Source organism: Eurypyga helias, unplaced genomic scaffold (assembly GCF_000690775.1).
Source record: "Eurypyga helias isolate BGI_N326 unplaced genomic scaffold, ASM69077v1 scaffold7072, whole genome shotgun sequence".
In the NCBI taxonomy this organism is placed as follows: Eukaryota; Metazoa; Chordata; class Aves; order Eurypygiformes; family Eurypygidae; genus Eurypyga; species Eurypyga helias.
The window spans coordinates 24,860-51,803 of NW_010237839.1; the positions used below are offsets into that span (position 1 = coordinate 24,860).

At 39.8% G+C, this 26,944-nt stretch overlaps 1 protein-coding gene across 1 annotated transcript in view; it reads right to left on the reverse strand.

Annotated features, from left to right (window-relative positions):
- The window catches only part of DZIP1 (DAZ interacting zinc finger protein 1), a gene marked incomplete at its 5' end in the record, with an annotated part of 35,536 nt that extends 8,600 nt beyond the window's left edge, over positions 1-26,936 (reverse strand). Inside the window, 9 exons of the mRNA XM_010147613.1 lie at positions 9,834-9,890; positions 11,206-11,254; positions 13,469-13,609; positions 14,821-14,883; positions 16,137-16,274; positions 17,003-17,164; positions 20,846-20,970; positions 22,871-22,955; positions 26,661-26,936. Of these exons, the coding sequence (XP_010145915.1) occupies positions 9,834-9,890; positions 11,206-11,254; positions 13,469-13,609; positions 14,821-14,883; positions 16,137-16,274; positions 17,003-17,164; positions 20,846-20,970; positions 22,871-22,955; positions 26,661-26,936 (1,096 nt within the window). The remainder of the gene's footprint in view (positions 1-9,833; positions 9,891-11,205; positions 11,255-13,468; positions 13,610-14,820; positions 14,884-16,136; positions 16,275-17,002; positions 17,165-20,845; positions 20,971-22,870; positions 22,956-26,660) is intronic.
- Positions 26,937-26,944: the final 8 nt, after the last annotated feature.

The window sequence follows — 26,944 nt, forward strand, 5'->3', positions numbered from 1 at the left end:
ACTCTTACGCAAGAAATAAAGAATCATCTAGACAGATTCTTCCATCTAAATTAGAGACTGGCATTTAAGTCAGGCCAAAGTCTTACAGGGTCATAAAGAAGCAAAACACCCATTTGGAACCTGCCTATAAAGTGTCTCTGACATGACAAAGTTTTACCCAGTGCCACTAACACCACATGAACCAATAATCAGGGTGACCGATCCATAAACTTCTGCCTGTCAGTGATCAGCAAAGCTGGCAAAGCACACAGCCTGCCAGGAAAATGTGCTGTAAACCATGCTCCCAACTTTGCCCCCTGAAATAAAAGAGTTTGTCTCTTTCCAGTGTGCCTTACAGGGCAGCAGTCATTTGCCAGCCCACAGGCAAGGACATAAAAGAAGGAAGAATTCCATATTGTGACTTTCAAATGTTTTCTTTCAAAACAGATGTGGCACTACTTTTCCTATTTTTAAATGCCTATTCTTATTTGGTGCTAAAAAAGCAATTCCATTTCTTTTTTTTTTTTTTGGTTTTTTTCTTTAAGGGAAAGATAAGCACCCTGAAGAGGACCCAAAAAAGCCTCAAGAGATACAAATGACATTTAGGCTGTTTTGAGGCAGTGGCTTCCGATGAATCCGGGAAAGACCTATAGGTAATGACAACTCAGAGAGTCCACGTACCATACTAAGAGATCTGTGTTGAAGGGGACAGTATCTGACTGAAATCTTAACTGGCTTTGGGAACTGTGTGGACAACTCAGTCCCTGGCAGAGGTAGGATTAAAAGTGATTTGGCTGGAAAGCTGAGTTCTAGAAGCAGCAAACTCCTGGTAAGTGTGGAAACACAGGGCTACTGGAATATCCCCAGTCAGGAAAAGGTGCATTAAGCAGTATGAAATCTTCCCACAAAGCCAGACATGAGAGATTTTGAAGTGGAAGGCTCCGAGGAGCCTTCTGAAAATCTTGTCCCTTTCAGATGTTAATCCTTACAATAAAACAGATATATCTAAAATCGTTTTAATGCTCGTAATTACTACATACTAATATGGGTAACAAGACTATCCAGCATTATCCTAATTAATGACTATTAATTCTTGCTAATTAACCCAAGCCAAATCCTCTTGGCTGGAGCCAACTATTTAAGGAACAGTTTTCTTATTAATTTTTGTGGTGTTTTTTTTTTTTAAAAAGCCCTAAATACTAGATTTGACAACTTTGGAGACAAGGGACCTGAAGTCTGGTCCACTGTCTCAGCTCCTACATAATCCTAAGAAATAATCAGCCAAGTCAAGAATTTTCACACCCTCCCTCAGTGTCAATGAAAACAAAAAAATCTTGGTCAATTTTTTCAGACTGCATTCTTTTTCTCTTTTGTGCTGCAGGCCATGCCTTTAGGCACAGCAGAAGAATCAAAGACAATCCATCAAGACTGAAGATGGCAAGCAAGAGAAATAGCAGAGAGAAGGCAAAAATGCAAGCAGTCTTTATTTCAGATTGTTCAGTCAGTGGATTTTCCCTGGGGAAACCTCTCACTTATGCGCAGATGTATTCAAACAATTCTGTTTGCCTAACAGCATCATTCCTTCAAAATTTGAACTCACTGGCTACAAGGTTCAAGACTGATTTTGATTCTTGCACACAGTATTAGGCTATTCCGCTGTTTGGTGTTTCATCTAAAGCACTGTTGGCCACCTTCAGGAGACGAATACCATGCAGGATGAACCAATGGTTTCCCTTCTGTCACTGTGAATGTGGCCTTTTCCAAGTTTCCCTCAGACAAAGCAGAGGAAGAGCTGCCAAAGCTGGGCTACGTAATTTCGTTCCGAATTGCACAACGCCGGCTGGAGCTGTGGCTGCTTAGAGGTAGGCATACCTTACCTTCCTTGCAACAGTATCTTGGGTGCATCTATGAAAACACACAGCTTCAACCTCCCCCCGGGGAGTTCCTTCTTCTGTCTGAACTCCCTACCCTCTTCCGCAGAGTTTGAGAAAGAAGTGAGCGTACATTGCGACAGCGTCAGCACCAAAGATTTCCTAGTGAGGGGGTATTCCCCAACCAACATTTTCTCTCTGCTTAGCTCAAGTGCCCTTAGGCCTGTGGAATATGCCTCCTTAATTTAACGAATTAGACAGCTTTCCATAAAAACACTGAACTTGGATATAAGGAAATCACAGTATTTACAAGCACCAATAGCAAACAGGAGACTGACACAAACAAGGAATGTTCCCAACCCAAATCCATCAAGCATACTCAAAAACAATGGAAAAATACTGTAGGAATCAAATAATATTCATATTTTTATTTTCCAAAAATGCATGCCACTACATTTTGAGCTGAACCAACCATTACCTTTCTCCTCTTCTGAAAGCTCCTCTATGGGCTCCAGCATATGCACCAAGGGTGCCTGCTCTAATAACAAGGAAGAACAGGAACACCAGACAAACAGGACAGAGGAAGGTCAAGGTCCAGAGTGGGAAAATTAGGCAAAAACACACACCGATGTCAATTTTCCTGATTGCTGACATCCCTGCTTAACAATCACAAACCCAATGTAACGTGACTCGTCCCTGCCTTGGCGGGACATTTTCGCAGAGGAGACCCTAATACAGCAGTCACTTCAGGAGTGATTCAGCTGCTTGAACACGGGTGTTTAGTGCCACCTCAGATGTCTCTGAATTTTAAACCATCGGTACAGGGCTGGCTGATATGTCACACAACTACAGAAAGACCCGTGCCCTTCTGGAATGGCACCCAGAGGCCAGGTGGGATGTTTTTAAGGCATCTATAATAATAAGGTCACCTAGGATTAAGTAAATGCATACTGCCATTCATTTCTCATAAGAAGCGTTTAAATTTTTATATTTACTTCAAAACACTGTTTATGTGCAATTTGATGCTAAAAGTTTACAAAAGGCAATTAAAACTGACATAGAAAGCCTCAAAAATATGTGTCAAAATAATAATTATCTGGAACAATAAGTTAACAAGCACTGAATCGCGACGTGCAAGATAGACACATTTTGTATAAATATGTATCATAATATCCAATAAAACCTATATGCAAGATAGTATCATAATATCCAATAAAACCTATTAAAAAAAATCTTCAGTCGCTCCACTACAGTGAGATTCAGTGTTATCGTGTGCTTTAAAGAAATCCTGAAATGTTGTCTGCTGAAAGTGTTATCGTATATAAAAAAAATCCTGAAATGTTGTCTGCTGAAAACAGCTTCCTAAACACACTGACATTACCATTCTATAGGCTGTCAGGTTCAATTTGCTTTACTTTGTTCAGACTAACTGCTGTGAGGAAAATGAACTCTATCCCAACTAAAACCAGCACATTTATCTAAACAAAGCCAGAGTGCAGTTTATTTACAGCTTTACAGACTTCAGATATCAGAGATGCATTAATATGCTTATATGCAGGCTAATAAAAATACTGGGTTTAAAATTTTTAATATTCACCTTCCATAAAGAAATTTATTTCAATGAAAACTAGAATTTTAGTTTATCCTAGGGTTTATGATAAAACCAGAAATGTGCAAACTATACTTTCAAAATTCAACTACTGGCAGTATAGGAGAAAACAACCTACTGGCCAGTATTTTGGGCCAACATACATTTGCCCCAGCCTTCACAAGTAACCTCTGGCACTATGAATGGTCGTCAGACTGTATGGGTAGAAGGGGAAGAAGTGATGTTGCAGTGAAGACGCCTGCTCTTTGGCACTTCTTGTGCAATTAGGTACAAAGAGGGATACACTGGGATGGGTAATCACAGTGAAATGTGGACTTGGAGCTAAATGACACTAAATGTCACATCTCCAGTACTCCCCACGGGAAGGGGAGTAAAACTGGTGTTGGAAATGCTTGGGTATGGCTGCTGCTTTCTCCACGCTTTCCATACTTGGGGTTCTGTTCAGCCTCTTACCAGCTTTCCCAGCAGGTTAACAAGACTTAAGATTTGCTTCCACATAACTTGCACTAAAGTTCTAAAAAATGCCTCTTCCACCATCACAAGATGCTAGCAAGATCTAAATGCAAATATATTTTATGGAAACACTTAAAAGGAAAACCCTGAGAGACTAATTGACAAATGGGCTTCTGGTCTTTACGTCCCTAAGGCTGTAAAATTTAACAGTGGCCACAGCCACTGCTCCTGGGCACTGCAACATGATTCTCCACATTGCTGCTCCTGAAACACTGCTGCCTGCACCAACGAACTTTTTCCAGAACAATATTCAGGCACAGTTGGGGATCATTCCCAAAAGCCTGCACTCAGCCTGTTTTGGAGGACAGTGCCTGAAGCACGGACGACATGTTCCAGGGGGGGATTTAATTTAGCTGCACCAGCACTGAGGCCTCCAAGTTTCTTGGCTGGACCTCCTGGACAGTAAAGCAGTTGCTGTGTAACTGTATTTAATCTATACTTGTTTCACCTGTGCTTCACTCAGATGCAATCTGCTTGAAGCAGCTGACTCATGTCTGCACAAGCCCTTGTCAAGTAACTTAATGTAACAGGATAAGGCCAGTCCCCAGCACCCAGACCCTGAAAATAGTCTGCTGATCTGGCACAAACGTACATGCTTCTCTTCCTCAGTATACCAGAGACAGAGAGAGTTTAAAAAAAAATCAGCAAAAGAACAGCTGCAAGAGCAAAACCAAAATGTATTACTGTTATGTGTAATAACAGTGGAAATTGAATGCCAAGACATGAGGAAGCACATGTGGAAACACCAGCTCCTCCAGCGTAAGAAGCCTTCTCCTTCTCTTCACCTTACACAGATTCTATAAGATATGTATTAAACATCACGTTGGAATCAGATGTAAGAAAAAGCAGCTTGGTTCGCCACTCCTCTGGTTTATGGACAGGTATGGAGATCTCCCCCCTTAAGGAGCCCCCTCCTTATGCTCACCAGAGACGTGCTACTTCTAGCCTTCTGATGAGACCTCATGGCTCTTACCTTTGTGCACATCCCAGAAATCAGCAGCATCTAAATATTACCAAGCTTACTTCTAGGAATCATTTAAATCTAACTACCTAGCTAGACCTCAAACCTGCACAAAGCAGTCTTTCCTAACTTCGAATGTAAAACAATGCTGCTGATGCAGACCGAAATCCCAACTACTCTGAATTATTATAATCTTCTCTAGGTCATCCGACATTTTTTTGCCCAAAATTTCACCAGGCCACAATCCAATGTTAGCCTAAAACAAGTATATCGCTACCACTTCTGACTTAAGTAGAGCCAGTTACCTTCTCCATTAACAGCCCTACATCTAGTTGAGCTGACCCTACATCAACATCTTCAACATCAGACCTTGCTGGCCAGGACCTTACTCCCAGCTTTCAGCACAGCCCAAGTGTTAAACCCAGACAGACCGCTATCTTCCCTTTTGGACTCACACCATGAATTACTCACTCCTAGTCACTTCTCTGTTCCCCATTCCAGACGAATATCCAGATTGTGTCCTTGCCTTACTGGAAGTGGATCCCAAGAGGCTGAAGCAAGGTGGGAGACATGTTGGGCTCCAGCAGACCACCTGCTTTGGACCACCAGAATACTGGTAGAACTGGAGATTACACCATGTCTTGCAGTTCAGATGTAAGCTCCTACTTTGTTCACTGACACAACTTGGCCCCTGGCTCTCATCTCCACCCTTTCCTGGCTATGAAATAGTGAGAAAATTCAACTTCCTATTAAAATCCATTCAGTCAGGCTCTGCAGCTGATACCTTTCTTAACTGATCCTTCTTAACCCTAACTCTCATTTGCCAATCCATGTCTGCCTAAACCTAATCCTAACCCTCACCCAAATTCGGTGATCCCTGTAAAAGCCTGGCTCAGCAATAACCAGATGTCTCTGGGTGACACCAGCCCTTTGCAGACCCTACCATAAATGAACTTCAGCTGCTGGCATGAACCACCCTAACTCCAAACCTAATTCATTCGGTCCTCCCCAACAGTCCCACACCTGACTGTAACCAAACAGTGTTATTGCTAAATCCTGTACCTAGTCCAGTGAACGGCAACTTCCAGCACCAGTCTTAATGCAGGTGGTAACATTCGTATCCCACTGGCCCAAACCTGTATTAATAGTAGCCATATTAATACTAGGGAGCTTTAGATTGGATATTAGGAAGAATTTCTGCACTGAAAGGGTTGTCAGGCTCTGGAACAGGCTGCCCAGGGAGGTGGTGGAGTCACCACACCTGGAGGTATTTAAGGGATGTGTGGACGATGTTCTTAGGGTCAGTGGTGGACTTGGCAGTGTTAGGTTTACAGATGGACTTGATGATATTAAAAGTCTTTTCCAACCTAAAAGATTCTATGATTCTAGCCATCATTAAGGCCAGCAACCTTAAGATGACCTCCACAACGATGTGTCTATCATTCCACATCTTCCAGCACATCTTTTTTGGCAGCTACTATGAGTGGAGAGATGGATCAGATGTACCAAAAGTACAGGTTGCTTTAATTTCTTCTGTGGATAATTACACTACTGAAAAATTGTGTGCCTGGGATACTTTGACAAATCATTAAATATCTGTTTTAAGTAATATCTGAAGATAATTTCTATGCAGGTGGAATAGGAATATACATCTAACACTAATGAAGAATCATCAGGATGCGTATATTTCAAGCATATCTTGTATTATTTGTCTGTTCTTATCTACTGGTTTAAAACCCCCAAATACTCGATAGGAAAACCAGTCTTCTGGTCAATATTTAAAGCAGAAATCATGTCAATTTACTCTGAAATATGAAATGCTGAGGTACTTGCAGCCTGAACGGAAGTGTTGCAGTTCTCTTTGGTGGAGTATCACCGGCAATAAGCACTTTGCTCTCGCAATATGAAAACAAAGGATGAAATATAAAACTTGTTTGCTGTCAATTGCTGCAGTTCTTAAAGACATAAGGAATGTAAGCCATGGCTACAGTCATTATCTACTCCTTCAACTTATACTTAAATTTCACATCCAAAGAGATGCCAGAATTAACCTGTGATACCTGTAATTCTGACTGTCTGCTTTCAATCAATACACTTCATGTATTTTTCTCCTAATAAAAAGCCATATACTGCACATAAGCAGCCTAAATATTAAGTTTAAACCAACATTCTTAAATACGATAAATTTTTGATACTTACCTGAGGCCTCTAAGTTAGGAGCCTAGTCACCTCAGACTCCTTCTACATTCAACGAAGAGACACAGGCAACTTCAAAGAGCAATTCAGATATTTAGTTTGGCCGAACCAAACTCTGAAGGCACCCCTTTTCTCTGTTAACTGCCTAGGAAGAAAACTTTGACTAAATTTTCCTCAGATGTTTCAGTTATGTCCTTAACAATAGCTGGGCCTTACTCCACACCATGTTTGAAGGCTGAGTAATTGGTTTGAATGGACAATCTAATCAGTATCTTTGCTTTCAAACTACTGTCTTCAATTCCACTTGGCATTACTGACCTAACAGATATGAAATATTGAACCAGTATCAACATTTCAAGAGTAATATAGGAGCCAAAGTATGATTTATAAAAATCATAATTAATCCATTGCCTTTTTGTGAGACTTAATTAATCTTTGAAGCTAAGGCTTAAGTTATATCTGCACAAAACCCTCCAGCTAGCTCAGAAACTGGGAGAAGAATGGTCAGCCAGGATGGCATTCAAGGCAGACTATTAGCTCTCCCAAGAAATCAAGAACATGAACACAAAAGCACCAGTCTAACACAGTTATTCCACTACTTTACACCTCAGATACCTCATTTGTAATCTGAGTATCTTTTCATAGCACAGATTTAAGATGTGCAGAACTAATCTTAGGATGCAAAAGCTTCCAGGCAATTTTGAAAAGTGTACTTAAGTTCACATGAGAGAGCCTTCTCCAGAACTGATTTTCTTTCAAACAGAAAAAAAGAAAGAAAAGGAAGATATTCTATATGCAGGCAATTGCTTGGTAGGAAAACCATAGCTCTTGTGATTTCAAAGATGTTCTGTGCTAAATAAATTCATGTACAGAAGTTACCAGCAAGCACCTTCATTTTCATAATGGCACGAGATGCAGCCATGATGTCTTAATTCAATATGCAAGTCAATCCCTTGAGGACCTGCAAAAATTTTGGGAAAGACGCTACAATTTCTCCTAACCTTTATATCCAGAAATTAGGTAAGATAAGTTTAAAAAAAAATCCAGAAGGGAAGAAAGGGGACAGACAGAGAGAGACCTGCAGAGATAAATAGAATAATCATCAGAAAAGGAATCTGAAGGAAACACCTTCTTGAGGTTTCACAATAAACTGACAGCATATCTTTTGTACATCAATGGCAGCCTTTTCTACCTTGAGAAGTTTCATAAGGTGTCACAAACTTTGTATTTGGAGCAGCAAGAATCAGGAAAGATCTGAACGAGCCGATATAAATTGTCAGAGTACAGAAAATAGAGAAATGTTTTCCTCCTCAGTCCAGATGACAGTAAATGCACTAAGAAAGCGATGCTTGACGAGTTGGATGTATAAGTCCCTGAGCAGCAACATTCTTCATAAAACTCATTTCTTAAATTCAGGGCAATAGCTAAGCTACTTGCTGTGAGATCTCTTAGCTAGAACCAGCACTACTGTGTTGGTGCAATGAAGCTGGTTTGAATGAAAAATAATTGGGCTACTTAAAATACTATTATCAATAACCTATATTTAATATATTGTTACTTTTCTCCACACAACAACATTTAATCTCTGTGGTTTCACTTTAAAAGCTTCAAGAAATGAACAGCTGCCTTGCATATGTTAGTAAGAAATCTCTGTATTATTAATTTTATCATATAATAAAAATCTCTTTTCCTCAGTTTAGCAATTCTTGGCAGAACAAATATTTTTAAATCAACACACATCTTCAGTTTTTCATTTGTCATCAAGTTACCTAAAACTTTTATTGTATACTGCTCCTTCTCCCCATATGCCCTTTCAGAACTTTTTGGTGAAAAAGAAAGATTCTGTACATTTTTCTTAAGACAAATCCCCTTTCCTGTCCCCTCGATAGGTTTTAAAACCAAGAGAAATAATAATTAAAAAATCATTATTTAATGATAGTTAAATAACTCAATTAATAAACTGGTTTTAATTTAAGCATTTTACTTGCTCAAAGTTTCATTTTTCCTAAGATGAACGTAAAGAATTAACTGATTGCAGAATATTGGTATGGTAACAATGCTCCCTGTTACTTTCCGTACCAAGAAAAAAGTGAAAACTACTTTCACAAAGCACCAAACCTAATGGAGGTTTATTGCTTCCCCCCACTCCAAAACAGTATCACAATGCCACAAGTTAAAATAACTAAATAATTATCTATATGTAATACAGATATAATCTGGAAGAACTATAGAGATGGGATGACTGCCTATTTTGATCATGTCTTCTGTATTTTTCCCCCTTGGCATTTGAGGTCACATGAAAAATACAGTATTTCAAGACTTATAAATGAACATCTCCACATTTTTCTCTATACAAATTCCAGTTTACGCACATGCCTATCCAGTATATGCATGTACCAGAAATTAAACATATAAAACATAAAAATTATTTCCTCAATTAATTTATTTTACTTTAAAGTGGTCCAATACTGTATGTGTGCTAGGAAATATTCTCAAATTATTTTGCTTTTCATTTATTCTTTTGATTCAATAGTGCATCTTTACAATTACACCACAGGAATTCTCAGTGCTGACATGCCACAAAGCAATTCAAATTCCATTCTTTCAATATACTCCTACAGCTATGATTAGATAAGCAACACATTTGAGAAGACAGGCTGTTAGATTTGAGAGGACTGGATCTGGACGTATCAAGAAAACTTACCATGCATCACTGGTAGACTTGGTTTAGATTCTTCCAGATGCTTGACAGTAGTGTTCACTAAAATAGCGTAAAAGTTAAAAAAAAAAAAAAAAGTAGTATTATAGTGAACCATAACAGACATAAAAATTCATAAATGTTGCAATATTTAATCATATTTATAAATTCTGCATTTTTTGGCATATTACTATAATCAAATTGTTTACAAAGTAAAAATCGTTCCTTCGCAACCTAAAAGTATTCCTCTACGTCTCCTTAACATTTTTAATACTTCTAGAACCAGGAAAAGAAACTAGTAGTTAGATTGTCGCTGAACTGGAATGCGAACCTGCACTAATCAGATCATCTCTCTGGTCAGGTCTGTACGCTGTCTTTGCGTCCCAGGGAAGAAGCCCTGGCCCAAAGCTACTTAGTCAGGTTTAACCTGACTGACACTTGTATTCCCCGGATAGGACCTCCTGCATCCACCCTTCATATCACTCAGTGCACACACACACACACACACACACATATATGTAACACATACATTGTGTAGCCTTGGAGTGAATTATCACCTCAGTTCCACGTTCCTCAGATCAGTTTGGGGCCCAGGAGCACCCTCACCTGTGTGCCACGGCCCGTGCTTCGGTGTGGCTGACTGTGGCCAGCTCCAGCTGAGGAGCCGTACAGCCATACTGTTACTATGCTCTCCTCAAGCTAATCTACCCTGTGCTGTGAGATTCAGGTCAAGCCAATGTCCTGCTAACAAAGCAAGCTGATTTCCAAACTGGGATTAGAATTAATCCTGCTGTCATCATATACTGCCATAAACTTATTTCAAGTCACTGCAACTGCAGTGTCAACTATACAGGCGTTTGTGGCGCAGGACTGCATCCCAAAACACTATCATCAAGTTTAGCTATTTGTAATGGACCTCAGATGCACAGACAAAAATATTAGAGTTCCTAGAACGCCTTGTACATCTCTATCTTAACTGATAAATTAATCCATTTTATCTACTCTCTCATTTTATATCCCATTTGCGAGTTCTGCAGCCTAAGGCCAGTCAAGCATGAAAAAAACAATTAAAATTACACTTCATAACACAACACCAGATGTACATAATACAATACAGTGTTGTTCTTTTTCACATCTCTTCACTACTCAAGCCATCAACTTTGTACAGTGGAAGTTCTTACAGCTGCCAAAATGAATTTTATAATCATAGCATGGAAAGAGGTAGGCACCTGTGAAACACAAATAAATTGCCAGTACTGATCCCATTTCACTAGTTAGTAAAGGTGATGTCTCTATGTTTTAACGAATTGTAAATGGGTTTCAGCCAAGCTGGTGAAATCAGAAATAAAAACTGCCTTTTCTTACAGTTTTTACTTACCATCATATGGTTTAACGCTTGTAACTGATTTTGTGGACAATTCTTTTATCTAAAAGAGAGAAGACAAGATACATGAATGCCACAAATGTGGATGACCATTATCCAGAAATGCACATTTAGTATCAAACACCTAGTTTCAGTACTATTCCACAGCAGAAATTATTGTTTATAATTTGGGAAGAAAAACACTACTCTTGTGGAACTCTATTCTCCTGCCTAATGCGTATTTCATTCACACTTAATCAATGTTGAAGAATTATTTGTTTGTTGTCTTACGTGAATTCATGCTTTGTACACCAGGTTATTATTACCAGCTACAAAGCGAGATGAGAGTGGGCTTGTGCGGTACTTCAGCACTTACAGTTTCAAAACTTTCTGCCCCAGCAATTCACGTTCCGTTTTGCAAGCCTAGCTCCATTCCAGGGAAATGTTTAATTACACGTTAATTTTAAATAGATGAACAGTTCTGTTTGCTCTTCGGTTCTGTCTGCTTGACACCCAAGACATGCACTGAACAGAACTGAGAGCATAGAGGAAACAAGTTGGCTGTAATTCCATGTAAAGGAAATGGGAAACTTGAGAATCCTGTATCATTACAACAATGTTCTGCGCTCCAAATCCCAAAACAGAAGCTAAACCCAAACCATAGGGACACATAGTCAATGTCAGCTGGAGCTAGTGCAAGATACTTGACCCTGGACCTCTTTTACTTATCTGTTTGGATATACCCCACAGTGCCTCAATTCACTGTCCATTCAGTTTGGATTCTACAAAAGCGTTAGCCATTTCTCAAGCCCTTCCAGTTCCCAGGTATCGAGAACGTAGATCTTCACAATTGTATTTCACAAACACGAAACTCAGATTACTCTGAATGTATTTTTCATCTGTGGTCATACTGTTTTGTTATAAAAGGTTGCTTTACTGCAAGCAATTTGTGGGGGATTAAGTCCTCTATTGCACCAGCTATCGAATTTGTTAAGGTGGAGATGTAAAAGCTCTTATTTGTTGTTCCAGTTCTTTAAGCATTTAAGTATAGGTTTAACGTTAATCTCAAGAAAAATGTGTAAAATCAGATGTTGATTGGTAAAGAAGGCCCCATCTAATAAAAGAAGAGGTTGTAAGGACTGCATAAGCACGCTATTTTCTAAACTCCAGACCACCCAGATCTTAACCCACCAATAACCTCAAAAAAAAAATATATTATGTTTGAACAAAAGTTTATTTTTAAGAAAAAAAACAGTTTCCAAACAAATGATTTCACAGAAACATTGACTATCTCAGGTTGGAAGGGACCCATAAGGATCATCCAGCCCAACTCCCTACTCCTCACAGGACTAGCTAAAAACTGAACCATAGGACTAAGAGCACGCATCCAGACACTCCCTGAACTCTGATGGGCTTGGTGCCGTGACCACTTCCCCGGGGAGCCTCTTCCAGTGACTGCCAACCCTCTCAGTGGAGAACCTTCTCCTAACATCCAGTCTGACTTCCCCTGATGCAGCTTCATTCCATCTCCTCATGTCCTGTCGCTGCTCACCAGAGAGATCAGCACCTCCTCCTCTGCTGCCCACCTTGAGGAAGGTGTAGACTGCAACGAGGTCACCCCTCAGCCTTCTCTTCTCCAAGCTGAAGAAGCCAAGTGACCTCAGCTGCTCCTCCTAAGTTTTGCCCTCGAGGCCTTTCACCACCTTGCTCATCCTCCTCCTCACACACTCTTAACAGTTTGATGTCCTTCTCATACTGAAGGACAAAACCACACACAGTACTCGAGGTACTCTTGTTATATTTCACACCTAATTGTTTAATTATCCTCACGGTGATAAATGCGATACTTTTAGTGTGAGAAGTCATATATTTCCCGATTTCAAACACTAGATTTCATTATGATTATTTTGTGGCACATTAAATCCAGTTCCCTATTAGAAATCTTTCATCTTTAGAGGTCTCTGGTGAACGTGACCTAGTAATTGTTCAACTTTGTGTCGCATTTATTAAATACGTTTGGTTTATTAATCGTTTCCTTCTAAACTGTGGGTTTAATTCCTGGTTTACATTCCTGTGTTTCCACATCTATATGGAGATACTCGGTATCTATTCTTATTTATCAACGTAATTCCCAACGTGTAACCAAAATATTACAGCATACTACTACAGCTTGGTAATATTAACTGTGCAACCAGAGATCTATCGAAGACCAAATGCTAATAAAATGTTTCTCTTTGTCTTACGGTCTCTGAAACACAGAGTGCTTGACAAATCAGACCTGCTTCTTCTGAGTGATAATCAGATCATTCTGCTCCTGAAGCCTCTGCTCCAGTTCTTCTATCCTCCTCTTGTAAAAGGTGTTATTTTTATTCAGGTCTTTTCTCACTGATGATTTCAGTTTCTCAATCTGTGACAGTAGCTAGAACGCAATCAGAAGAAAAGTAACGTCATTTTAATATTTGAATGCTATGAGGTTTAAACGAGCAAGTCTCGTGCTTAATTATTTTTAACTTTTTTTTTTCCAGCCAAAACTTAATGTCTCCAGCGATTTCATAGGGACTTGCATATATTACAGAAGAGTTCTGTGGATCATCTTTTATTTATATAAGGAAGACTACCTAAATCTCAGCACAAAGGAAGGGACGCATAAACACATTGATGAGATTGCCTGAAAATAAGATTGCAGGAAAAAGCACACAACTCTACAACCATGCTTCGTAGCATCAAATAACGTGATGAGATGTGAGTTTGCATGATAAACCTAATATATTGGCTCTGAATGTAGGAGAAAGGGAACAGTATTTTAGGTGCACCATCCCAAAAGTAATACTTACGTTACTCCTCCCTTATTCTATTCTTGCATTGTATGTGGGTGTATCATTAACTACATCCTTTTTGGGGAATGTTCCATGGTTCCTCCCCACTGCTTTCTTGCCAGAGGAGGAGAAGCATTGGTCAGACCACTATGATCTGCTCAGTTCTTACATGGTCACGTAGATGAAAGGAAAATGAAAGGAAAAGAAGCAAGAGAAACAAAGCAGGAAAGAGATTAAAAAGAAATGTAGACATAAAAAAAAAATCTGAGGAATAAAGCTTTGTATAGTAAAATATATAAACTGATGCAAAATAAAATGCCATGGTAGTTTTTTTCCTGGAAAAGCTGAACAGATTCTGCATTAGAGAGCTGCAACAGAAAAAGCAGCAGAGAAGTGATAGAAAAGATAAAAAAAGATTGAGACATATGCCATAGGTCCATGGTAGCAGAAGGTACAGGGGAGATGAAAGCTACACGTTGGCAAGTTGTATCTCAGCTATCCAGCATATTCACTTAACAATACAGTAGTCACAGACTTAATGGTGAGCTCTTCAAAACAGAGATACAGTTTCAGACATCTGTCAGATTCTTAAATGAGAAATTCCCTCTCAACTCTGGCCTTAACTGCAACCTCAAGATTCTAACTTCACAGAAATGCAGAGATTATAAATACATCCAAGAGGACACACTCTTCTTAACACGTGAGATCTAGGCTTTCTAATCTAACAGATGTATTATAGAGTATCAAGAGCTGCTGAAAGGGTAAGAAAAATCAGAAAAAAAGTCTCATTTAAGTGGTTTGCTGTGCTACTTACCAGGGACTTTTCTGTCTCATGGTCATGATGAAGAGCTTGTATTCTAGATGTCCAATTACTTTCCTGCATAGAGGAAATCAAAATGAGTTCCCGTTAATAACACATTAACGTTTGTTAAGTGCAGCTTTATTTTTCTAAATACAGCATAAATACCGAAAAGATTATTGATAATATTAAACTTGAGTAACCCCACGTGTAAGACCTGCAACAGTCATCAGCACGTTCTGTACATCCGAGTGTGGCTTTCTTACCAATCACTCTAGTAGAAAGTACGTTATTTGCTCCTTGATTTGTATATAAAGTGACTGTGAGTGAAAAATACACCAGTATTTTGACACATCTCTGGGTATTAACAGTAAGAGTAGTAAGAGCAGGAGTTTTTCTCCCCAAATAATGTCATTTGAAGCATTCACTAAAAATGTATTTTGCATAACTATGATAAAAAAACAGTATTAATGTATGAGTTTTATAGTGAAACAAAATTTTTTTGGATGAAATAAAAAAAATTAAGTAAAACTCATTAAGTTTTCCACATCTTGGAGCAGAAGTGACCAAACCTCTGGATACCAGCAATATACAAAGACCTTCACATCCCAAGAACCATGAAATACAAAACACATGTCTCAAAATGACAAAAAAACCAACCCCAGGGTAAAAAAGTTTGTGGGTATTTCCAAAGTCTGCACAACTCATTTTTTCACAGGAATAACCTGGACATTCAGGTGAGCCTCAGAGCCATGCAGTGATCTGGGTCTCAGTGGCCCTTCCTAACTCAGTCCTTCCTATAGGTGGGAATCGGATTGTCCAACAGCTTTGCACTAGCACCTGCATCTCTGCTGCTCAGATGATACAGTCCTGGTACAGAAGCTGCACCTGATAAGCTCAAATGCTTCATACGACTCAAAAGCCACAGGCAGACAAATCCTGTCAGGAAGTTTTCATCTTGAAAAACAAAAAATTCCAATTTTTCCATAAGTAGCCTCACAGATCAGCAGACATAAACGGTTTATTAGAGCCTTCTGGAATTGAACTGCAATGATACTTCGTAAAGCTTAATAATACTTAATAGTAAAGAATAGGAGAATATCAATAAATAAATAAGAATTAATTTATTTATAAAGGGCAAGGAAAATAATTCCTTGATTTCCATTATAAGGATTGTACTAAACAGTAGTAAATCTTTAAAAAACAGCTCTTTTACACACTGTGGGGGATGAGAATTTTACTAATGGATCTAAAATCCTATTCAAAGATGTAAAAAAATGAAAAGAACACAAGTAGTTTGTCAAAAGCGATACATTAAGTCACAATGTTACCTGTTTTTCAAGAAGTTTAACCACACTGTGATAATCCTGAGGGCTCTGAGGTTTCTCCTCAGTAAATTCTTGACTGTCTTTCAGGGTCCCTAAATTGGACTTTTGTTGCATATTGCACTTCTGTAATTCTAACAGTTGCTAGAAGGCGGAAGAAAAAAACATGAAGATCCAAGTATGTATGGAGATTCTGGTTTATAGAACTGTTATTTAACATAATATGTACTTTAAATGTAACTACACAGAGATTGCAGCAGACACTTTTCACGTTTCTCATGAGTTCAGCATTTATCAAATTTCATGTAACAATTAATATGTACACCTAACATAAATATACCTTGCAAATACAGGAACTAGTAGCTACGAAACGTAAGCTGCTCCGGTAATGCTGTGCGTAGATGCTTTCTGACCCACCGCTATTTTTACAACTCTCTTTCTAGTCAAAACTCTGGAAAGCTTCTGCAGGACACATATTGAAAACACATGCAGTTCTACTGTCAGGACTATAGTGCAGAGGTTACTCCCCTCTGTTCCAGTGATAAGAATATTAATATAAGGACAGCAATGAAAGCAGTATCTACTAATGTGTAAACAGGCCCTCAAAGGTTGAGGGGTAAGAAAAAACTGACATAGCTGCTGAAGGCATAATTCATTCATGAAAAATAATGCTATTAAAAAAAAGAACTGAAATAATGTTAATAAAGTACCAGAACACAAAGATACAATTATGGCTATCATTCAACCATTACTTTTAAAGTTTTGTAGGAAGACTTCGAAGATGACTACATCACCTTTCAAATATGCCAAGTTCACTACCACCTGCTGTAAGGGATTCATGCCTCAGAAGTTGGAAAATTTAAACCACTTACATTTTCTAATGTCAAATTTCTTGAAGATAACTCCTTAAGCTCCTTCATAAACATCTCTTTCACTTTTTCTATTTCACCAGCCAATTTCTCTTTTTCTTCCTCTTTCCATTTATAAAATGATTGTAGAATTTCTTCTTCTTTTGATTTTTGCTGTTCACATTCCTGAAATTATTTTAAAAACATCATTTGCTCTTTGTCCCCACATGCAGTACTAATCCAGGCACCCAAGCAACATGCTGGAATCAGTCACTTCCAATGGGAAACGTTGTGACATCAAAAACTGTGAAAAAAACATTAGTTTCTGAATAATTCTCACACTACACATTTTGCTAGCAAAACAAGTATGCTTCAAGAAGTTTTGGCTGTTCATTATTTTTCACTGAATAGCAGATGAATCACCTTACTTGGTCATACCAAAAATCCACTTGGTTCAGCATCCTGTTTGTCACAGAGGCTGTAAGCATATAGGTGGGAAAGGACAGTAACAGGGCAAGCCCACGTGCAGGTTCTCCTTCACAGCCTCCAACTGTTTTCAGCTCAGACGCCTTCCTCAGCCTGAACCTTCCACACATTCCTCCTCATGCAACTTTGCGATTGTCCCTTGTAGCTGCATCAGCTTTCAGCATCTCCAACATTTTTTGCCAGTGAGGTCCACGGGTCCACTACAAGCTGCATGAAGAGCCAAGCACTTTTTTTTGGGTTTGAATCTGGCTCCTGCTCAGTTCACTTGACAGAGGCTAGTTCCTGAACCAGCAGAGTGAATGACTGACACCTACTCACTGTGTGCAACTCACGACTTCACGGTCTGTATTTAGAATCACTGAGCACGCTAAGAGCTATCAGTCTGAAAAAGAGACAACAGCTTGGTGGGGATAGAGGGCCAGATACCACAAAGACCTTTAAGATCATCGAGTCTGACCGTAAACCTAACGCTGCCAAGCCCACCACTAAACCATGTCCCTAAATGCCACATCTACACAGCTTTCAAATACCTCCAGGATATTTAATTCTGCCATATCCTTTTTGAGATGAAGGGACTAGACCTACTCAGAGTATTTAGGCTGTGGCTTGCACAGTGATTTGTCAGAATAATCTGTAGCATTTGATTTCCTTTGCTGGCTGCTACTAACCGCTGGCTGACACTTTCACAGAACTGTGTTTCACAACGTGAAGATCTTGCCCTTCAGTAACAACACTCAGCTCAGAACCCTATCATTATGTAGATGAACTGAGAATTACTTTTTCCCTATATTCATTTACACCACTTGAACTTTATTAAAGTTAAATTATTTCTACCTTTCCATTACCTAGTCACTCATTTTTGTACAGTCCTCAACTTGTTCAAAGCCTTGCCTTTCACTGCCCTGAATATACACCCTTTTTAGCCAACCTCTACATCTTTCCATCACAGCATTCACTCTGAATTTCTTCTCTAACTATAACAAGCAATCACTGTACACTTTATGAAGAATGGGATCTTCTGTATCTTTTTACGTCGAAGGAGAAGGGACCAAGAACTGGAAGCCTGACTAGTTTTATCCAAATTCCCTCCAGTTCCCATCCAGCTCTGGGGCCCTCAACATCAGAAGGGTATCAATCGGTTGGTGCAAGTCCAGAGGGGGCCACGAAGATGCTCAGAGGGCTGGAGCCCCTCTGCTGTGGGGACAGGCTGAGAGAGTTGGGCTTGTTCAGCCTGGAGAAGAGAAGGCTCCGGGGAGCCCTTATAGCACCTTCCAGTACCTGAAGGGGCTACAAGGAAGCTGGGGGGGACTTTTGACAAGGGCCTGTAGTAACAGGACAAGGGGTAATGGGTTTAAACTGAAAGTGGGGAGGTTTAGATTGGACATCAGGAAGAAATCCTTCCTGGAGAGGGTGGTGAGGCACTGGGACAGGTTGCCCAGAGAAGCTGTGGATGCCCCAGCCCTGGAAGTGTTCAAGGCCAGGCTGGACGAGGCTTTGAGAAACCTGGTCTAGTGGAGGTGTCCCTGCCCATGGCAGGGGGGTTGGATCTAGATGGTCTTTAAGGTCCCTTCCAACCCAAACCATTCTGTGATTCTACAAGTAGTGGTTCTCCTAAAAAAAAACCAAACCCTTCTGCTCTTTCGATCATAAGACAGCAACATAATGATCCCTGAACTGACAGCAGACGTAAATCAGGACAGCCAAACTGCAACCAGTCACACTTAACACTTCTATCTTCCCTGACATCCCAGAAAAACACTGAAGATTTGAAAAGCTTCTTGTTGTGTAACACTTCAGGACATTGCAGGCAGTCCCCTTGTAGTTAGGTGTCTCAGCTGAGACAAGTAACTTCAAAATAGGCCCCTAAGGCACCAAAAAAATCTACACTGCACTGTTATAAATATTCCAAGTTCCATCTCATATGAAAAACAACGCTTCAAGGGCAGGAGAAATATGTTCTAGATGTACCTCTCGAAGGTGAGGCACAGAAAAAATGAGTACAATACCTAGTAGGTGTCCACATAGCGCCAAGGCCCGTTAGTTGACAGTGCTTGCACTCCCCAGTGAAACTCTACCCACGCTCTTTATTTGGTCATTCAGTACTTTGGAAAATGGAAAAACAAATCTAGGAAGCTGACCAGTCCTGAGAAAAGGGGAACAAGAGCACTGAAGAAAGGAGAGCCTGAAGCTGTGTTCTGGGAAAGAAACACTGCATGTTTTACAGATGATCAGGTTTTCCTCTAAAAACAAGGAAGGAAGTAATTAATGATAGCCATGTCTTGTTTATTCCCTCTAAATTCAAAATGTAGTGTTTTTTTTCCAAATGTAACAGTTGGGTTTATGTTTGAAGGTACTCAAACTCCACTGAGAAAGACATTTAGAAGTTCTGAATATTGGGAGAAGGTTCTTACAGGATATGTTAACAACCACAAAACACTGCTTTTGAATGCGATACAGGGCGAACTGCAACAGAAAGATCAGGGTTTAACCGAATCTTTAGAAGTATCCTGGCTCTTACGTCAAGAATTTGCTCCTCAATTTGAAGTGCAAAGCCCCTCCCCTGTTAAAAAAAAAAAATTACATTCTTATTTCAGTAGCAAATTATCTGGCTGTATTTACTTGAACAGAGATGAAATCTGTGAGATGATCTGAAATTATCAAGCTTTAAAAAAGAAAATTAAACAGGTACCTTAGAGATTCTTTTTACTCTTTATGAGCCAGTAAGCATACTTACAAGATTCAGTATCATCCTAAACAAAGCCTTGCATGTGACAACAAATAGATAATTATTGCTTTTAAATCATTCTGGTTTAAGCTACTGCTGTGTGAATAAAAAGACCTAAGACTACTTCCTGCTTTGGCTCTCTGGTCAGCCAAATCCTAAGGATTTAAAGACCAACATACAAGTTCTAGATTGCTTTGTTTCTCCTCAGTCCCTCTTACTCGAACTGCTTTACACCTCTGCTAGTAAAGTTCTGTACAGCAAAGAAGAAATCCTACTCAGTGTATGAAGTCATATGTAAAATCACGATCGTATCTAAGAAACATTTAATCATCACAAAATATCGTAATGTCAGAAATAGCTTATATTTCACCACAGCAAGGCAATCTTATCTGCTTCAATAACAAGCCACACATCTTACGAACCGGCAAGTGCTAACAAAAGTGTTGCTTCACGTATTCAAAATGAGCTGAAAATAAAAGTAAGGAGAAAGTGAACGTTCAAAACTATGGGAGGCAAGGGCTCTAATGCTCAAGCACCATCGCTGCCAGAAAGGCAAGCTGTACCTACATTTTCAGTCTGTTCCAGTTACAAAATGAGTGAACACAGTCCAAAGCACTAATCCTTTTGAAAGTTCTGCATAACTTACTACGTATTACCTTAGAAAACCTGGCCACGTTAGCCTGCTGTTCAGCCTCTAACTGGGACTTGGTGAGCTGCAACTGCTCCTTCAGTTTCTCGATCTCATCCTGCAATCTGTCTGTCTTTGCTTTCCTCTTCTGCTCTGTTTGAAAGAAACACAGATTTTAAAATGTCTCCTGTATTTTCTGGAAATGCGATGCTTTCTGCAAATGTGTTTCTACAGAGTTGCAGAACCATCTTCATCAAGTGTGACTCACACTGACCATTTCCCTTCCTAATACCATGAGTCTCTAAAGATGCTTTTAAATACGTATGTTCTCTGGACTGCTAACATCCTCAGATATTGAAAAACACCAGTATTACCAACATGTGAAACATTTTATAAAATATTGACAAGAAAAAGTATTATATAATCTAATTTCAAAGGAACCTAAGCAACACAGGCCCCAAAAAGGACGTATGAAAGACAAAGTGAACTGCAATAATTCCATTCTGTCAGGTTTAATTCATTCTAAATAACTTTTGTAAGGAGTCCATTTGTATTACAACTAATTATTCATCTGGAATGAGGCAGGGGGAATGTCACTGTAAAAAAAAAGTTAGATTATAACAACCTTTGATCTTGAAACATTTTATCAATTTGCCAGTGATTTACTAACCCCTATCTGTGTGACAGAGCACAACACAGAATATTATTTCAGAAATAACAACATGGAGTATTTCCCTCATACGGCCATTTCAGACTAATTCTTCACATGGTAAATGTTCAGCCTGGAGAAGAGAAGGCTCTGGGGAGACCTTATAGCCCCTTCCAGTACCTGAAGGGGCTACAAGGAAGCTGGGGGGGGACTTTTTACAAGGGCCTGTAGTGACAGGACAAGGGGTAAGGGGTTTAAATTGAAAGTGGGGAGGTTTAGATTGGACATCAGGAAGAAGTTCTTCCTGGAGAGGGTGGTGAGGCACTGGAACAGGTTGCCCAGAGAAGCTGTGGATGCCCCATCCCTGGAAGTGTTCAAGGCCAGGCTGGATGAGGCTTTGAGCAACCTGGTCTAGTGGAAGGTGTCCCTGCCCATGGCAGGGGGGTTGGAACTAAATGGTCTTTAAGGTCCCTTCCAACCCAAATCCTTCTATGATTCTATGAATTAGTTCAACTGTTTCTGCAGCATCCTCCACTATAGTTTTCATCACATGTAAAGTGCACAAGAGCTTCTTTCTTCTTCCAATATACTCATGTTTCCTCCAACTCCTCTCATTCTTCCTGCTGTTTTATTTGCCTGACAAGCTACAGTTCAGGCCCCAGTAGATTCTTTCCACTCTTTCTCCCCCCAAATGCTCTTCTTTCCTAATTCATTTCTAATCACTGCCATCTGCCAGTCAGTATTTGTTAGTCCTTAGCAATAAATCATAAGCATGCAGCCTAACAGGAAGGAGTGCATTTAGAGATTGATGAAACAAACTTTGAGAGCACTGTTTTTCAAACTGAACATTTTTCAGTGATGACAGACAAAAGTTAGTGGTATAGCAACCAAGATTATCATAGATATATTCAGCTACATTACTCTTGACAGCTGCTTCTTCTTCTCACTGTATTTTGCAGTCAGTTTAGTTCAGGAGAGCCTGATCCTGTTCAAACTGGACTATTTCTGTACTGACAATTCATATCTTTTCACAGAATGTAGTTTCCTTAGTGCAACTTGTTCTTTTCACCCACGCCTTCGTAACACACACATCCGAAGAGAAACTGTGCTCTGAATCTTGCTGCTGACTAAAGTGTTCAATGGGAACGTTAGTCTGAAAGGTCCTGTAAATATGGCATGCAATTTTTAATTAATTATTTTCCAGAGACTGAAACATATGTCACCCAATACACTTTGTCAGTCAGGGGTGCTTACATTCACAGAAATTGGTATCTGCCGCCTAAAAATGGAACGTAAAAGTTGTTCTTCCCAGTTACACAAATCCAGGGACTGCACATCCTCACTATATTTACACTTTTTCTAAACTGTTTATCTAGATTTGTTTGATAACATTACAGTACATACCAATCTGAGATTCTTCCGGATGACGCCTTTGCATGTGACTTTGTAAAAAGGTATAGTTCATAAAGGCCTTTTCACAAAACTGACACTAGAAAAAATAGATAAAGACATTTTACTTATTATTAGGAACATCTCTTTGGTAAGCACAGCAGTTAAGGTTTTTACAGGTTATTACATTTTGTCCAGGCATCCAAAGTAGGTAACTTGAATAAATTCCATTTCACAGGAATAATGACTACAATTCTCATAGTGCCACACTTCTGCAAAGTTATTAACACACCTGTGTTACTTAATGTCTCTCAGTGGTGGTGATGGGCAAGAATCCCCTTGTGCCAGGCACTGTACGAACGCTGAACAAAAAGAGGCTGACCAGATAAGTTTAAATTCAGATACAAACCACAGAGAAGAGATGAATACAGATAGGCAGAAAAATGTACGGAAAAGGTAAGACAATGCTATTCAGCAAAACACACACCGACTCCAGCCAACTAGCAGCCAGGTATTCTAAGACTGCAGTATCACAGCAAAAGAGAGCACCGTATAGTCAGGGAGAAAAAAACCCCAAAAAACAACAAACCACCAACAATAAAGACAGGCTCGCGCATACATAAGTGAGTTGCAGTATTGTCATCTTACAAGGCCCATAGATATATAAGAAGGTCAGACATTTCAACCAAAATAAAATAACAATACACAATTTTGCCAGAAAAGGTGCACACACACATTAGTGTGTTACTTAGCCAGTCAGGGAGAAAAAACCCCCAAAAAACAACAAACCACCAACAATAAAGACAGGCTCGCGCATACATAAGTGAGTTGCAGTATTGTCATCTTACAAGGCCCATAGATATATAAGAAGGTCAGACATTTCAACCAAAATAAAATAACAATACACAATTTTGCCAGAAAAGGTGCACACACACATTAGTGTGTTACTTAGCATCCTTCTGAAGTGTAAACTGTTTAAATTACTGTTCCTATAATTTACTTACTTCTTTAAGTCATATTTTAAGTCAAATTTGGATCCTACCTATTCAAAAAGAATTTTTTTTCACCTTCAAAGTACAGTCCACTAATGTTCAGAATATTAAAAGCAGATGGATAGACCACAGACAGAAGCTGCATCTACAGATTTTGCAAGATACTGATAACGCTGTGAATCAAAGACCCACTTTGCTTTAGGTAAAGTTGCTTGTTACCTTTTCCTTTCAAATAAATAATTGGATTTTGTTTGAAAAGAAGTATTTTTTGGCAGAGCACAAATACTCAGCCGAGTCCTTTCCCATCATCAATGTGACATGACTGTAGGAGACTGACTCAACACATTCAAGACCTTGTCACCATAATCAAACTCCCAGATTTCATTTAACATTTAAAATACTGCCACTGATAGTCAGGTAGGCTATTAAATATAGGTACCCTTCAGCAAACACTAGAGCCATGAATTATTAAGACAAATTTTGTTGGACAAACGCAAAAAAGCACTTACATAAAACCAAAGTAAAGAGAGAGTACGGCAGCAAAGCATTGCTGCCAACCAAGAGGGAGCTCAGAGTGTAACAGATTGCGCATGATTTATGGAATGAAATTGGCTGTGAAATACCGTTATCCATTCAAGCACAAACTTCATAGCAGTTTGACTTGCTGGTAGCAAAAGCAAGCTCTTACTGAAGGAGACAGCATTTACACAGGGAGTATTTAGGTTTTGAATTATGTAACATTGTTCTTGCAACTACTTTAGACACAATGTGCACTTTATGCCTAAGCTGTGGATAAGAATATAAGATTAAAAATTATTTTTTAAAACAATTTTCTGTTACTCAGATGAAGGTATTGACCAATGAGTCTTAAATTTATGACCTGTAGGTACCAGTACCATCTTATAGTAGTATTTCATGGTTGAACTTACACTGGTCGTGGGTTAAAAGCATTAAATCTGAATTTCAAAGCAAGGTTACATTAGGTACAAAGTGTGTCTCCACTTAAAAAGGCAAATAACTATTTACATGCTTGTTTGCTAAACAGGCAAGACTTTTAGGGGATGAAACCTGAACTATCCTCTCAGGAAGACCAGCAAAACCCTTGTTAGCTGGCACTGCAGACCAATATAATGGCACAGATAAATAATACACCATTATTGTTTACTGATCACAGTGCCGCCCTGCATTTACAAACCCTAGGAAGAGTTTCATTTACCTCTGGCATTCACACTCAGAATCCTGAAAACACTGTTGGAACTGTAGGAATGGTGGAAACTGTTCAACGTCACTCCCTGAACTGACTTTTTCCATGTGAGCCTAAATAACTTCTAGAAACAAGAATTTACTGACAGAGAGGAAAGAAGTGGGGAGAGTAGACATTTACTTTATATGAAATTAAACTAAGAACGGGAAATAGCTTTCCATCTCTGCTTTATTGCAAAAGCAACTAAACAGAAGATTAGTGATGAGCCAAGATCACTACTATGTTCTTCAGCTTCTACTGAGACAGTTGTATCCTACAAATATTGCAGGAAAACTTGGTAGTACTTAACTGGCAACCACAGTATGAGAATTACTTAACTTTGCACATAAAATTATGCATGCAATCAGTTTGCTTTTACAACACGGGCGAGACAAACTGCTCTGTAAGTTGCATAAAAGCTTTTTAAAACCATTCACCATCAGCAGCTTGTCCTTTGGGCTAACCTAAATGAATGCACTGAGACAAGGTTCCCATGAAGTCTACCTACCATGTGTATAGCTCTGCTCTTGGGGAATAAGGTATATTCTCCCTTACAGAAACACTTGAGCCAACTTAGCTGATGACTTAAAAAATTAAACATTGCCAGCCTGCCCAAATTGGTATTATATTGTGGGATAAGACTGTACATACTATAAGAAAACTTGCATTGGTTCTGTACTGCAACTACTCCATGATTGTTGAAATTTTCCTTAATCAGGGCTGCTAGCATCCCAAGAACTACAAAAAAATCCCAAAACTATAACTTTTAACATACAGACACAAAGCGCTAGCCTGAAATCATGTTGTCTGTGTCCAGTGTACTCACTAGACCCCAGACTACATTTGAAGCTGCAGCCTGTGTTCCTGAAACCTGTTGAAAAATCCTGAAGCTGAAAAATATTTAAAGCAAACTATTACACCCAGAACACAACCCTCTTCCCAAGAAAAAAAAAAAAACAATGCCGTGACACAGATTCAGAACAGCAGTGTATTAAGGCTCTTAGAGAAGAGCCTTATGGAACAGATTGTTGTGGAGTTAGGGATGAGCTACCTCACTGGGGCTCTTTACTATGCCTGAGTCACTTCTGAGTCACAGACACACAAGTAGAAACTTTGTGCCTGGAACATGTTACTGCAGGAAAGTGACAACTCACAGAAAGGTAGGTTACTGCTTAGCACCATTTCTGATGCACTTGCCCTGTGTGTTTTCTGACCGCATGGTTGATACACAAGGCAAGACAGCAACAGCAAGCAGTAACACGTTTAGCCCAGATTTTAGCAAATCCAAGAATATAGAGCACTTGCTAGTAAAAAGAGGATTTGTTGAAGATGATGTAGCACTCTCCCCAATGTCTGTGATACCAGCCAGATGTCTATGAAACACTGATGGGAAGCAAAGTCCCTGCAAGCAATGCACTCCCTTTTTGTAAGGTCACTGCTCCCTGCAGGTCCAGCCTTACAACTGGCAAACGACTGCACCCCAGCAGATCAGGGCTGCTCTGCCACCCATCCCCTGGCCTCGGAACTGGCTAGGTGTGGGTGACCGGGTCACCAGCACCTCTCCTCTCACCTGGTGGTAGCTAGCTCGGGCCTCTAGCATCATCTGCTGGGTGCTGATCATCTTCTTCCTCCGACGACACTCCTCCTTGAGCCCCTTGATCTCCTGCGAGTGACGGGCCAGCTCCTCGCCCAGCTGGTCGCGCTGGGCCTGGGCCGCCCGCAGGGCCTCCTCCAGGCCGCCGAGCTGGGCGCTGAGGTACTCCTGGGAGTGCAGCAGGTACTCGGTGCAGAGCTGGGCCAGGCGCAGTAGCTTCAGCAGCAGCGGGTCGGCGGGGCCCTGGCAGTGGGGGCAGC